General features: G+C 39.5%; 2 protein-coding genes and 1 long non-coding RNA gene across 5 annotated transcripts in view; 2 read left to right on the top strand and 1 right to left on the bottom strand.

Annotated features, from left to right (window-relative positions):
- GSTs2 (glutathione S-transferase sigma 2) overlaps nt 1-14,910 on the bottom strand; it is a 469,518-nt gene that overhangs the window by 440,616 nt on the left and 13,992 nt on the right. The window lies entirely within an intron of this gene.
- LOC149503330 (uncharacterized) overlaps nt 1-14,910 on the top strand; it is an 83,628-nt gene that overhangs the window by 20,014 nt on the left and 48,704 nt on the right. The window lies entirely within an intron of this gene.
- Pten (phosphatase and tensin-like protein) overlaps nt 1-14,910 on the top strand; it is a 79,959-nt gene that overhangs the window by 16,345 nt on the left and 48,704 nt on the right. For all 3 annotated transcript variants that reach the window (XM_028173572.2, XM_028173573.2, XM_089737891.1), the window contains exon 2: nt 14,431-14,603. In XM_028173572.2, coding sequence (XP_028029373.1) covers nt 14,431-14,603 — 173 coding nt within the window. The remainder of the gene's footprint in view (nt 1-14,430; nt 14,604-14,910) is intronic.

Here is a 14,910-nt window from a genome sequence, read left to right on the forward strand (position 1 = left end):
AACAATTGGAAACCTCAGCAATTTTTTATCGAAAAAATATTCTTAAGTACCATCACCATCCATTAAAACATACATATGCATGTATTATTTAACTCTAGATCAATAAAACCTTCAAAATATTTGTTTTAACGATCATTTACGTGCTCCGGAACCTTTAAAAAGTAATGTTGTTTTCTCATTTCTTCTCTTAACGTCAGTCAATAGGACTGTGATCCGTTACCGAATATTTAATATAGAACATTGTGGTCAGTCTTTTACTATATGATAGGTAGTCTTGATATTCTAAGATGTTGTATGTTGTTGTATGTATTGGCGGATTGATTAGGCAAGGGAAAGAAAAGTTATAGAAAGTTTTAGAAAACAATGGGATTTAATAGTTGGCAAAATTAGGAAATAGGTGTTGTTCAAAAGTTGGGTTGCTTTATTTAAATCTTTCTTATACTAATGGAATGGTAATGGCATTTTCAAATGCGCAATATTAATACGTATATATATATATATATATATATACGTATATATATATACGTATATATATATATATATATATATACGTACTAGCTGCACCCGTCCGCTTTGCTGGGCATTTAAAATTAACATTATTTCTCACCCCCACAAATATTCTCATCATTAACGCTCCCGCAACTGGTGTAGGGAGTCCAACACTCATATACATATTAGCCTATCCATTAAGTACATGTATTTTCTACATGGATACCAAGTTTCAAGTCAATCGGATGCACGGTTCAGTAGTTATAACGGAACATCCGTAAAAACCACTCTAGATTTATATATTAGTATAGATATAGATACTCGCGAGGAAATACTACTGATTTCCCACAAACGACTTCAAATGTCAATTTTATAAACGCTCTCATATAAAAGTGCAGATTATTAAAAATTTAAATGATTCACGACTTCCCCTCTTTTTTAAACTGTAGTTGGCAACACAACGTGGAAGCGAAATCGCGGGCGGCACCGCCATGCGCCATAGCAACAGGCAATTACGTAAATGATTCTAATTTTTTTATTTCGCGTTTGTATGGTCCGTATAATATTACGCTGCTTTTGCTGTTGCCGGTTTTTGAAATTCAAACACCTTTCCAAGTTTCGATACTTTTATTTTTTGTTGCTTTATTTTTTTTATTTATGCTTTGAATGAATGTTTATAATATTACTAGCGACCCGCCCTCGCTTCGCTTCGGAAACTGTAATTTATTATTGACTTCTCCACTATTTAATGGATGTTATAATACATATAAACCTTCCTCTTCAATCACTCTATCTATAAAAAAAAACTGCATCAAAATCCGTTGCGTAGTTTTAAAGATTTATGCATACATAAGGGCAGACAGATATAGGGCTACAGATATAGGAAAGCTACTTTGTTTTATACTATGTAGTGATTATTATGCACAACGCCTTCAGTTTTAATTTGTCGCGTATGTACTTCAAATATGCTGACAAGTGTAAGTATGCTCCGAGATACATTCAGATCTACATTAACTGAATGGTGTTCGTTTAACTATAAGTCTATACACGATCCTGCGGACCCAATCGTAAACAATCGCTGTCGTCCTATTTAGGATCCTCCCGATCCACTATTCTACTATAGGCAGCAGGTTGGCTCTGCCCCTGGCATTGCTGACATCCATGGGCGGGGGTACCAATCAACGTCAGATGAGCCGTATGCCCGTCTGCCTACAAGGGCAATGAAAAGACTATCGGTGCTTTTAGTTACCTCAAGCACCGGTCACCGTTCTCGTCGAAACCGTCGCTTCCGACAAAAGGTTCGGCGAGAAAATTAACCCTCAGACACAGCCCACTAAGTTTTTCGTCGGGTATTCTCAGCGGGTCGCGATTACGATTCGGTGGAAGACTTTCCGAAGCACTGCTCTTGCTAGGGCTGTTGTTGGCAACGTCCCCTAGTTAGAGCCACGTGAGCTCACCTACTCGCTCGATTACGCTGGGATAACCCGTAGGTTACCAGTATGGGTAGGAAAGAAAATAGTCTTTGTTGGTGCCTTCCTTTTTACGAGAAATTGTATCTCTTTCCATTTCAAAAAGAAACTAATAACAAATGATCTCATCAATAATAATTTCTCTTCACCTACAAAAGCCTTTCAAAGGCATTAATTCAATATTCATTTGGACTGGGTCTTGTCTGTCAAAAGCATTATTTCTGTCCATCAAATGGGAGGTCGAGAGTTCAAACTAGTCCTGGTCGTGTATTTCAGGCCATCGTTTCTATTGTTAATGTAAATTAAAACTTTTATATTCGCTTACGGCCCGAAGATAACAAGTGCGCATGTCAATCACGAGTCGCGTTTTCGAGCTAAGCACGTGCCTGATGAATTGTGATCGAGTTTGAAGCCGCGTCCGTGATCTGAAGTGGGTTTACGGATGCTCAAAAATTGCCCAAGAAAGTTGTTATTGGCGGGTCAATGCCACTGCTCACTTTTCTACATGAGTGTCTCAACTGCGCCGGAACAACTACCTTATCCTCCAAACGGATTGCTCCATTGCAGAAATAAGCAGGACGTTGACCTCTAGTAGTATTCAGTCTGGGATCAACAAACCCTTGAATTTGTTGTGAAATGTAAGGCCACTCCGAATATTGACAGCTTATGTGAAAGCTAAGCAGAAAAAATAGCTAGAGGGGGTAAGGTTAGCGTATTGTATTAATAACCAGTGTGCTTAGTGCGAGTTTTTTAACGCTCTCGATAGCGTAAAAGTTAATTCAAATTTGGAGTTGGAACGTTTGCCTGCGTTTGCCGCTAGGGGCGCTGTTCCAACTGCATACAAATTTGAGTTAACTTTTACGCTATCGAGAACGTTAAAAAACTCGCACTAAGCACACAGACCAATCACGATGAATCCCATCGAAGAAACAGGATTTTCCAATTTATTCGTAATACAATTACGCAATATTAACATGGTGTACAGATTTTAAGGTCGCCAATGTACATATTAACAGGGTAATACGATTTACACGTAATAAAACATGAAAATATGCTCAATAATTATATATTTATGTCTCGTGCGCGGTCGTGCGGTTTTGCAACGTCTTACGTGCGCTCAAAGTTGTAGGTACAACATATTATTATGTATTGACATGTTATATGCTTATTGTTTTGCATTACCATTGAACTGTCTCCAATACGAATATTTGGACGGTTCATTGTTTTTTTTTGTTGTTGTTTTGTACTTTGTAAATTCGTATTTTTTTCCTTGTCTGGCATTGTCACTAATATTGAATATTTAAAAATAAATAAAACTGAGTCAAAGTTAAATGTACGAAATATTCATGTACCGATATGTAATGTTTTACCTTAGAAGGATAAATGAGGTCACGACTCGCATTGCCTTAAAGAGTTATCTGACCCCACAGACAAATAGAAGTCATTGTGATCTAAAGGACAAGACGTCTTGTGGATTCGTAGCGATCAATAGGACGTGCCGGTGTTCGAATCCCGTAAGCAGGCGGCATTTAGGCTGTTAATGTCTATAGGCTCTGGCAACTACCTAACTCTGGTGGTGGGCCGTGAGCTCTTCCACCCATCCAAGCAATCAAAAATACACTATAGTTTGAATACCGCCCCTATATTGAGACAAGAATTCTAAGTTTCAATGTTATTGTACTATAATAGCTTTTCCACTATTGAAACTGGACCGTATGACTGGTTCGCGGCAGAAATAGGGAAGGGTGGTGGTACATGTACGTGAGGGCGACTAGCAATACGCCCTGCCACCAGATAATTACGCAATTTTCTTTTTTTTTTGCGGTTTTGATTTTTATTCCACGATGTTATTACTTCATCGTTAGTCATTCGTGAACATGGGTGCGTAATGGGCAATTACATATTTCATTAGAAACCGTATTTTTACCCGGTTGCGGGTTTTGAATACTGACATAGCGGCAACGCTCGATTCGAATGTAACACACCGGGCGTCTTATCTTTATTTTATCCATTATTTAATGAAATTGTAATTCCGTTTTAATGTAATTTTAATTAGGTAGTCGACTTGTGGTTTTCGAGCCCTAGCGAATGAGTATGTAGAAGGAAATTCGAATTATTAAAAATAAATGAAACTGGCTGATAAATTTGTGATGTGTCTAAAGTAAGAACGTACTTTGGGGACTGAAATCAGATATGTACTCTGTGCCTTATTATTATTTTTTATGAAGGAAGGATTACTGGTGGCCCGAAGACCTTTCCATTTTCACAAGGACAGGTGGGCGAGCACGGGCTCAGCCAGGAGGGGTGGGATTTGCTAACCGCTGCCCGAGCGCCTCCAAGGAGACCTAACAACTTAAGAGCAGTTGCTTCGCGAATGAATCTACTACCGGATCTGATCCGCACCGCAATGAAAGTGTTGAAATTCTGTCTTGTTTTTAAACATTAAAATCTTGAACTTGTCTTATGTCGATTTGTCGTTAGCGCTTTCTTGATATAGTGAATTATTGGATTGCCCTTGAAATAAAAGTTGCCTTGGTTACCATTCAAGAAAACCAGAAAGATAGAGGTTCGAACAATCAAAAGGGATTATATTAAATATTTTCTTTTATTATTCTATGCTCGGAGTTTCCCGGCGAGATCAAATCAGAAATGAGGAGATTCTCAGGAAAACCACGGTAACCGACATAGTCCAAAGGATTGCGACATTGAAGTGGCAGTGGGCAGCGACAATTTGCCCGTAGAACAAATGGCCGCTGGGGCCGAAAAGTTCTCGAGTGGCGACCGCGATATAGCTTTTTTTTATTGCCCTGAAACGCAGACAAGCATATGGCCCACCTGATGGTGAGTGGTTAACGTCGCCCATGGACTTCAGCAATGCCAGGGACAGAGCCAACCCGCTGCCTACCGCTTAGCTCTTAAGGTGAGGTAGGTTACAAAATTTATAGTGTTCTCATGAACGGTAAAGTTTCAGATTAGTTGGGCATTTACATCGTCTGCACGATTTATCTTAATTAAAAAAGATTACGTCATCTTACCTTAGCTTAGCGTCACTATGAATTAACGTGTGTATTCATTTACTAAAAATCGCACACTACATGTACTCGCATTGCCATAACTCAAATTCTTATCTCTACGAACACTGATCAAGCGACCACTTTGTAAGTACGATGATAATACATTTTATTAGCTTAGGCTTCCAACCGAGCGAGAAATCTGACACGCTGTCGTCTATGTCGTTAACATATATAATATTTCGAGTTCATTTCTATATCCTACGTACACTGTTTTTCGAGAGTTATAGGTATATATTCGGCCTTAGGTCCGCAAATGGATCTACCAAGCCTGGTAGATCCGTTTGTCGGGTGCTATGAATTGATGTTCAGACGTGGTTTGAAAACAATCTTTAGCGGTAAGTAAGAATTTGGCTGTGCCCGTCGCATTTCCATTATCGGTGAAAGACTGATCAGTGCCTTTAATCAGTGTTTAGTGCCCACTGAGTTTCTCGCCGGATCTTCTCAGTGGTCTGCGAAGCACTGCTCTTGCTAGGGCCAGTGTTAGCAACACATCCGGTTTGAGCCCCGTGAGCTCACCTACTCGTCAAGGAGAAGCTGATATAGCCTCTCAAGGCTATCAGCATAGGTAGGAAAAAGTGCTTAGTGCAGAGTCTGTCAGCATTAAACTGTTAATTGTTCTAGATTTGTGAACTCTATTCCCACACATTGAACTCTGCATTCACACACCACTTCCATTCACGCAAGACTGCGGAATACGTTGTCGTATGAAATTCTTCTATCCTTATTCGCCCACAGCCGAGCCAAAGAAAGACTTTGTTTTTGTCCATCTGTTCTCTTAAAAATCACGTATCGTGTTTCGACAAATATTCTTTAAAAATTTTATATGTATCTGCTAAATCCTTGTTAAGGAGATTTACCGTAGTCTGTGACATCACCAAAATAATATCAGCATATTTAATATATTATAACTTACCTTACTCGGTCGAAAGATCAACATGATACATATGGAATTTATCCCGTTAATTTTTGAAAATACATATCGTTATGGAATCATTGTGGAATTGATGTTGTGAGAAGTAACTTTGGAACACTGGGCCACGGATAGTAATAATATTAATAATTATTATAATAACTGGGAACAAAGCACGTACGGTCATCCGTCCCCAAATTAGTATTCCCTCCTGTGTTATTTTATGAGTACCAGAGACTGACATACACACTTATATGCGTTTAAATATGTACATATAGAAATAATCAACACCCAGACAAAGAAAAAAGAAATCATTGTTAATCACATAGCTTTTGCTCTAAATGGGAATCGAACCCACGACCCTGGTCGCAACAGTCAGGGGCGTTAATTTCTGCACCATCGAGTCAGTCAAACGAATGATTTTATATTTCGCATTAAATTTTTGTAAAACATGCAAAGACATAATACACATAGTCATTCAAGTTGTGCGAGCCTCGGTCAGTTTGTTCAAGGCTACATCTGATCTTAGGGTTATCGGGATAAAGTTTAAAATAGATCGCTCTACTTTCGAATTGAGAAACTCGCTTTTATAAAAATCGGTTAGTGAAAATTAGATTTAAGAGTTAAATTACATATAATACGTATTGGTAGGTTTAATTTTTTTTTTTATAAATTAATATTATTTATATTGCTTAGACGAGTGAACAGGCTCATAGCCCTGGTAATAAGCGTTTACCGGAACCCATTGCAATGTCAACTCCTATAACAGCTGCTTAACCCTTGAAACCGGAACACCCTAACTCCTAACTGCTTCGTGGAAGAATTAGGCTGGGTAGTGGCACCTACTACCCGTGCCAACTACCACCACCAGTAATTACAATTTCATACGAAAAAATCCTATAAATGGTCTCGTAAAATATTTAGATTTGGAAGATTGAAAAAAAATAGTTTCAGATTTGTTTTGATTCACGGTCGAGATTTGTTTTACTAATTGATTAAAAATAAAAATAAAGTAAACGTATTTATTGCGGATCGACCCTAGTACAGTGGCAGACTATTACAGTCGCCTATACAAGGTTGAAAGTTGAAGCCACACGGGCAGTTAAACTATTTTCTAACCGTTTATTATAATAATATATTCATGAAAGTCACATCGGAATCGTTTCTTGAGTTAGTTAATTAAACGCGTCTGAATCGATTTACGAAATTGAGATCGTTTGTGAATGTCTTGTCGATTTTCTAATGGAATGACTTTTTTTTTTCTTCCTTTTTTATGCATATATTTTCTCACTTTAGATGTCTAAAGCTGTCTTGGCTAGTTTTAAAGATGACAATGTGTGAGTTGGGAGAAGAATTTGTGCTCCAGTGGCGGTTGAGATATCTTCCGAGATAATGGTGTCAGGAAGAGAGATCCGTGTAGGCGATAAGGACGCTATTTATGAACCACTTCACACTGATGTTGTTTTTTGAGACACAATATTGTGGTGTTTAAATAAAAAGCTATATGACGTGATTATCGAACGAAAAATGAATGGTCATAGGGTGTAAATTTTTTTCCCTACCTATTGACTGGTAGCCTAAGGCTATTCCGGCTACGCCCGGACGGGTAGGTGAGCTCACGGGCTCAACCTGAGAAAATTTGCTAATACTAACACTAGAAAGAGCAGTGCTTCACAGAATCTACTACCGGATCGGAATCGTGATCCACTGAGAAGATCCGGCGAGAAACTCATTGGGCTGTCTATGGGTTAGTTCGCTCGTCGAACTCTTCGTCGTAATCGAAGAGTTCGATGAGGAAGTGTATTCTGTGCTCGCTTTTAATTATCTGGTATGTTTTTGCAGCGAAGTAGTGATGCTTCCTAATATTATAATTCTATTGAAACTGTTGCTGAAAGGTTGGAGGAAAGGAAAGGTTGCTGAAAGCTATAAGTGTTTGGAACTAACGTAGTGATGGTCAGTGTTAGGTAAACGTCTGACATTCAACGGCCCCGAATGAGGAGTTTCTCCCGGGCTAAGGGAACCGAAAACGTACTAGATAAAAACAAGTAAACCGATGACCCGAATCTCCAATCTGTAAAGGTTCGTTTGGCGTATTATCGGCATAGAATGGAGGTTTTGCTATTCTGCCTAATTCTGCCAACGATTCCTTTCGATATAAGATTCGAGACAGCTTCTCCAACCTCGGCACTCGTGAGCCGTTCGGCCATCGACGCGGTGATGCGCGTGCGTGCCTTCTCCGATGCGACTCGGCCCGGGCGTGGTCGCCCCCTAGGCGAAAATCTCATTTAAGATACTAGGCCCCTTGTCCGAAAAATAAAAGTCATAATGCAACACGAATTTGGCTTCGTACCTCATAAGCCAGATGGCCTGTGAGCACGTCCATCTAGAGTTTAAAAAAAAGTTACAATGTCGAATGTTTTACCGCGAGACGGGTTTTTTTACTGGCTCCAAGACACTACGGTCCTAGCTAGAGTTATTTACTTCGGAACTGATTATAGCTTTGAAATGTACTAATAAATAAATAACCCAATAATCTAACGGTTTTAATAAAATAAAAAGAAAAATATGCATTATAAGTGTTGCTATGAAATTAAAATACTATTTTTATCCACGTAAGCGATCTTAAATTGAATGTTATACGAAATTTTGTGAGATTGGTTTGAAAATAATTAATTTTTTTTGAACCCCGAAATTCACTAAGTTATTGTCTTCTGAACTGGGTTCTGTGTCTCATTTCAGATTTTCAGTTTGACACGTACTATTTTGTGTAAATAGGCCACCGGTGGTTTTGTATCAATAACTATTGCTCTGACGAAATGACATTACCGAGGTGGAGGGGGACGAAGGAGGGGGGCCGCCAAAAGGTCAGCTAAAGCTATTGACCTTTTCAGGTCCTCAGCTAACGATCGTTCTCCAATGTTTTAGACTAACAACTTGTAATGACACACGTCTGGCTCTTGTGTGTACTTAATATGTATTCGCATATCTATTTACCAATTTAAACATGAATAACGCCGCCTAGTAAAATCAGTTTTTTTTATTGCTGTCCTAACATACCGGCCAATTTAGTAGTCAATAGTTAACATGGATCGCCCCCCGCAAAAGGCATAGTGATGTTTAACACGTTGACTGCGAGACTATGTGAGGGATTTTTAGCCAGTGCGTATGAGGTCTTTCCGAGGCAAGATTAGACTTGTTTACCGTATTTACTGGTGGTAGGACCTCTTGTGAGTTCGCTCGGGTAGGTACCACAACTCTGCTTATTTCTGCCGTGAAGCAGTAATGCGTTTCGGTTTGAAGGGTGGGGCAGCCGTTGTAACTATACTTGAGACCTTAGAACTTATATCTCAAGACGAGTGACGTTGTAGATGTCTATGGGCTCCAGTAACCACTTAACACCAGGTGGCCTGTGAGCTCGACGTCCAGTCTAAGAAATAAAAAAAATGAGACCTGTTAGGCCTCAAGAATGTTTTCGAATATACCCATACTTATAGGACTGTGGACTTGCCGCCTTACGCACCAAGCAAGTTTTGACTGCGGCATCAGGAATAGTCGCGTGTTGGGCTTTTAAGTTGCATAACGCTGTCAACGTGTTAAGCTCTCATCTCGGCGACAAATCCCGTTGTACCCCGAACGTCAGTCGAACCAACTTTTAAATGGCATATCGAAAGTTTTTATCTCGTCCTATTCGCGACCATCGTAGGTTGTTTGAGACGTGTAGGTTGATTGAGACGCGGATGAATAAAATTAACCAGAACGTAAATAGCTTACGTTTTATTGCTAGTTTTTATACTATAGGAACTAATAAAAACCGATTCTGTTTGGGCGGTCGTAAAATGTCGCGTAAAGTGTTCCGCGACTTTACATAACGTGTCCAATTACAAAACGGAAAGGAAATTTGTAAAGATTATTGAAATACGTTGATTTCTAAGCATTTTACGAGCCTTCACTTGTGAAGGAAACCGGCCAAGTGCGTGCCGGACCACGGACGTGAAGGGTTCCGTAGTTGAAATGAACTTTCAAAGGAGAATTTCTAATTCAATTATAATTGAATGGTTTCGGTTCTGTCGCTGTAACTGTGTAGACTTCTTGACATAATTATTATATTGATCACACAAACCAATTCCCGTGTTGAAAGTTTATTTTAAGTGCTGATTTCATTTCTGCTATTTTGCTTCTATAGTGTGTAATATATTAGTGTCAATATATAATAATACTTATACAATTTGAAAAAAGCGTTTTATGATTTAAAATACTGCCGAGAATCCTGTAAACTGTGTTTAAAATGTTCAGGTCAGGCTGAGAACCTCTCATAACCTGAAAGCTACCCCAAAAATTTTAATTCGTCATACATTCAGCAAACGAATTTAAATAGGTTGTAAATAGGGTAAATACGGGTTGTAGAAATTTAGATTGTAACTTTTGTCGACTCGGAGAGTGAGTAACATCACTTATGTTACTCACTCTCCGAGTCGACAAAGGGCTTGTAAGGAAATTCTTCTAATTGAAAAAAATAACGCGTCGCTATTACAATCACATTGCAACGCAGGATAATTAAACGCTCAGGAATAAATTGAAACCTTGTTCTGTCAACATTAATTACACTTAACAACCAAGTTATCGTGACAATTGAATATTTTATTCGCGTCCGAATCATGGTTAAATGAACGGACGATTGTGACGTGCCATATAAAAAGGTTAGGTTTTCATTTTAATTGAATGATTCAATTCGCTTTCTATTGGCGTTTATTGGGAGATTTACTGGTGGTAGGACCTCTTGAGAGTCCGCGCGGGTGGGTACCACCACCCTGCCTATTTCTGCCGTGAAGCAGTAATGCGTTTCGGTTTGAAGGGTAGGGCAGCCGTTGTAACTATACTTGAGACCTTATAACTTATATCTCAAGGTGGGTGGCGTATTTACGTTGTGGATGTCTATGGGCTCCAGTAACCACTTAACACCAGGTGGGCTGTGAGCTCGTCCACCCATATAAGCAATAAAAAATATAAAAAATAAAGATTTTTCTTCGAAAAAGCGGCGTGACACGATAACCCTCTTATCATGGCCGCCTCAAATTGAATACCCGACCTAGACACCCGGGCAACACACAACTGCTGTTTCCCTAAACACAAAATTTTGGATCCTTCCGATCCGCTGTCGGAGCTTTTAGATATTCCAAGAACCGGTCACCGTTCTCGTCGAATGCGAATAAGGGTTCGTCGTGCAACTTAACCCACAGAGACAAGCCACTGAGTTTCTCGCCGGATCTTCTCAGTGGGTCGAGATTACGATCCGGTGGTAGATTCAGCGAAGCACTGCTCTTGCTAGGGCCACTGTTAGCAACACCTACGGCTTGAGCCCAGTGAGCTCACCTACACGCTAAGGTAAAACGGTGATATAGCCTCCGAAAGCTATTAGCATAGGTAGGGAAGAAAATAGATTCAGGGACGCATTTCTCTTGGTTTGGCAACGTTAACAAAGTCTCCCTGGCTCAGCCCCGTGAGCTCGCCTACACACCACCTGGTGAAACCAGAATAGTCCGCCCAGGCTACTGGTTGTAGGTACGTAGGCTAAAAAAAAGTAAGATTAAGTGACGTCCTGTTAAACAACGGAATCACGTAGCAGATGGCTAATAGTGAGGAAGAAAAAAGTTACACCAACAGAAAGTGCGGGGTATGTTTCCAGAATGGAACTTTCGAGGCCTATTGCTTAATATACCTACCTACCTTTGGTTGTGCTTGTTGGACGTATCATCCTAAAAGTTTTTACCATCACTAAGACTGAAGGTATGTTGAGACGGGCGTTTTCAAATTCAAACTACAGACATCGTGAATATAGCCACCTCAGTTATATTGGAAAATGAATATCTCGCACTTTCGACAAAAATTCGAGATGACAATCGCACAGTAGCTTCTATCTTTCTTTTATTACTCTTCATTCAATGTCTTTTTTTACGACGTTACGTATTTTGAAATAATTTGTTCGATTTACGAATGCCATACGATACACTGTTTATTCATTTTGCCTTTAAGAAAAAACAGTTTAAGTACGTTTTTCGAATATCTCAGAAACAATTAAAAACAACATTGGTCGAATATATTTATGTTTGTATGTAGGCTATCAGAGAGCACTCGATCCGTACCAGTTTTACGCTATCGCATACATCCGCGTCAATTAAAAAGTTAAGTGTAGGTACTTTATAAAATGGTAAAGGGTCATGTGGCTACGTAGCTGCAAAGGAGTCGTTTAGTAGGTAGGTCTATTTACCGGCTTCGGGCCCGGTCTGTATCGTCTTCGTCTCATATACGCCGCGCGTCCTCTTAGGCGCGGGAACCTCGCAACAAGCTCAGCCTGCGGCCCAAAAAAGTATATGTATTGGATCTGTGGGGTAATGCTTTTTTTTGGGTCAAGAGTAAATCGCCGAACTTCCGCCCTCCACTGGGGATGGGGAGGGGAGTCGGACCGACTAAAAACCTGTCGCTCAACATCCCACGTCGGAACCTCGCATGAGACAGACTCATGAAAAGGCAAAGGGGGAAAGTGGGTGGGGTAATGGTTGTTGATCATTTTAAACAACACGACAGCGTCATCGTATTGTTTGTTAGCCGTGAGGTAGACTAGTGTTTCGGTTAGTCCGACAGCCGTTATTCCAATGCCATTGAGACTGAAGTCATGTCATGATGTGATCGTCAATGTGCTCTGGTAACCGCTTTAGTGACCCGCGAATTCATTATACACCCACAAATCTTAGAAGTCATTGTGACCTAAAGTATAAGACGCTAATCCAGCGATGCGACTATGCCAGTATTCGCTCCTATCTTAAGGAAACTCAGATATAGCTCTTGTTCAAGAACCATTCCTGCTGTGACATCGTGAACTTGAACCCGGAAATTTCTATATATTTTCTCGATTACTACTTTGAGTGGATAAACTTTGACGGCCTCATGTCTCAAAGAGAGTGGCGCATATCTATCTGAGTTTCGGTAACCACTTAATCCTCTAGGTCGTAAGTTTAACCATCCGGTCCAATAAAAAACAGTTAATCTCTGCATCCTAGAGACAAGAACTAGTCCATTGATATTATTTCGTTTAGTAGGTATATCAGACAAGATATGTACATATATTATCTTCGTGTAGGACGTTCGATCATTTGTCTGTTAAGTTAATAACTAAAAATACCAGATTTTCTTGTTCCGAGGAAAAGCTGCGTCATTAACTCTTTGAAATAATGTTTTATTAAGAGAAAGCCTTTATGGGTGACTGTGTTTTGTAACAGCTTGAATATAAGAGAGTTTAAATTTCGTTCCAACACTAGTAATGGCTTTAGACTCGGAATTATGAATCATAAATGACATTTATTTAATGTATAATTTTCTAAAAGTTTATATAATTCATTAATATAATAGGTAAGTTTCACTGGTGGTAGGACCTCTTGTAAGCCCGCGCGGGTGGGTACCACCACCGTACTTATTTCTGCCGTGAAGCAGTAATGCGTTTCGGTTTGAAGGGTGGGACAGCCGTTGTAACTATACTGGAAACCTTAGAACTTATATCTCAAGATGGGTGGCGCATTTACGTTGTAGATGTCTATGGGCTCCAGTAACCACTTAACACCAGATGGGCTGTGAGCTCGTCCACCCACCTAAGCAATAAAAAAAAAGGTATCTCCTCTCTGCCTATGTATGCTGTGAAGCAGTGTCTTTTTATAATACAGCTGTGATTTAGCCTTATTTATATAAGTCTTGGAGGGCTCATATAACGTCCACATAGAAAGCGGAGCCGTAAGCTCGTCTGCCCATACAGAGCAATACATAAACTGCATTAACATATAAATTGTTTGACTATAAAAAAATCATTAGTTATCTTGGTGAAATGATTTTTTTGTGTATGTAAGAGTTTACATGTAATAAAACACGTGTTTTAAGGCACTAAATGAGGTGAACAAGTTAATTGCAAATTATAAGAATGGTTCTGGTCGTGACGTCACTCTTCAAGATTAAAATGTTTTAATTTGCATGATCTTGTCCATGAAATAAGTAAGCATAATCATGATATAGGATTGTTTCACTGCGCTTTTTACATGACTTTCACAAAGCTTAAAAATTTATATTATTCGTTTCGGAAAGTACAAACCATGTTTTGAGGAGGGGTGATGGAATTCTACTGGTAGTAGGACCTCTTGTGTGTCCGGGTTGGTACCACCATCCTGCCTATTCCTGCCGTGAAGCAGTAATGCATTTCGGTTTGACGGGTGGGGCAGCCGTTGTAACTATACTTGAGACCTCAGAACTTATATATCAAGGTGGGTGGCGCATTTACGTCGTAGATGTGTATGGGCTCCAGTAACCACTTAACACCAGGTGGGCTGTGAGCTCGTCCACCCATCTAAGCTACAAATAAAAACGTCGGAGTACCTTAAACGAACTGGTCATTTAAGAATGATATCAGTAAAAATACAATCAAAAAATTCCTTAACTAATATTCATTCAGATATCACAGACAGGCTGATAGCGATGGGTTTCCCGGCCGAGAAATTGGAAGGAGTATACAGGAATCACATAGACGAAGTGTATAGGTTTTTAGAGACAATGCACAAGGATCACTACAAGATATACAACTTGTGCTCGGAGAGGACATACGACCCGAGCAAGTTTCATAAGAGGGTGAGTTTATTCATTACTAATCTATGATCTATGTTCTTCTATATATATATATAAAAATGAATTGCTGTTCGTTAGTCTCGCTAAGACTCAAGAACGGCTGGACCGATTTGGCTAATTTTGGTCTTGAATAATTTGTGGAAGTCCAGAGAAGGTTTAAAAGGTAGATAAATATGAAAATGCTCGGAATTAAATAAAAATAACAATTTTGTTTTTCTTTTGATGTATCCCCCGTCGGACGGATTCCTTTTGTTTGTTTTAAGTTTATTTTATACAAAAGTTTAGGTCTTTTATTTATCGATTGAGGCAC

Source organism: Bombyx mandarina, chromosome 03 (assembly GCF_030267445.1).
Source record: "Bombyx mandarina strain Sakado chromosome 03, ASM3026744v2".
Taxonomy (NCBI): domain Eukaryota; kingdom Metazoa; phylum Arthropoda; class Insecta; order Lepidoptera; family Bombycidae; genus Bombyx; species Bombyx mandarina.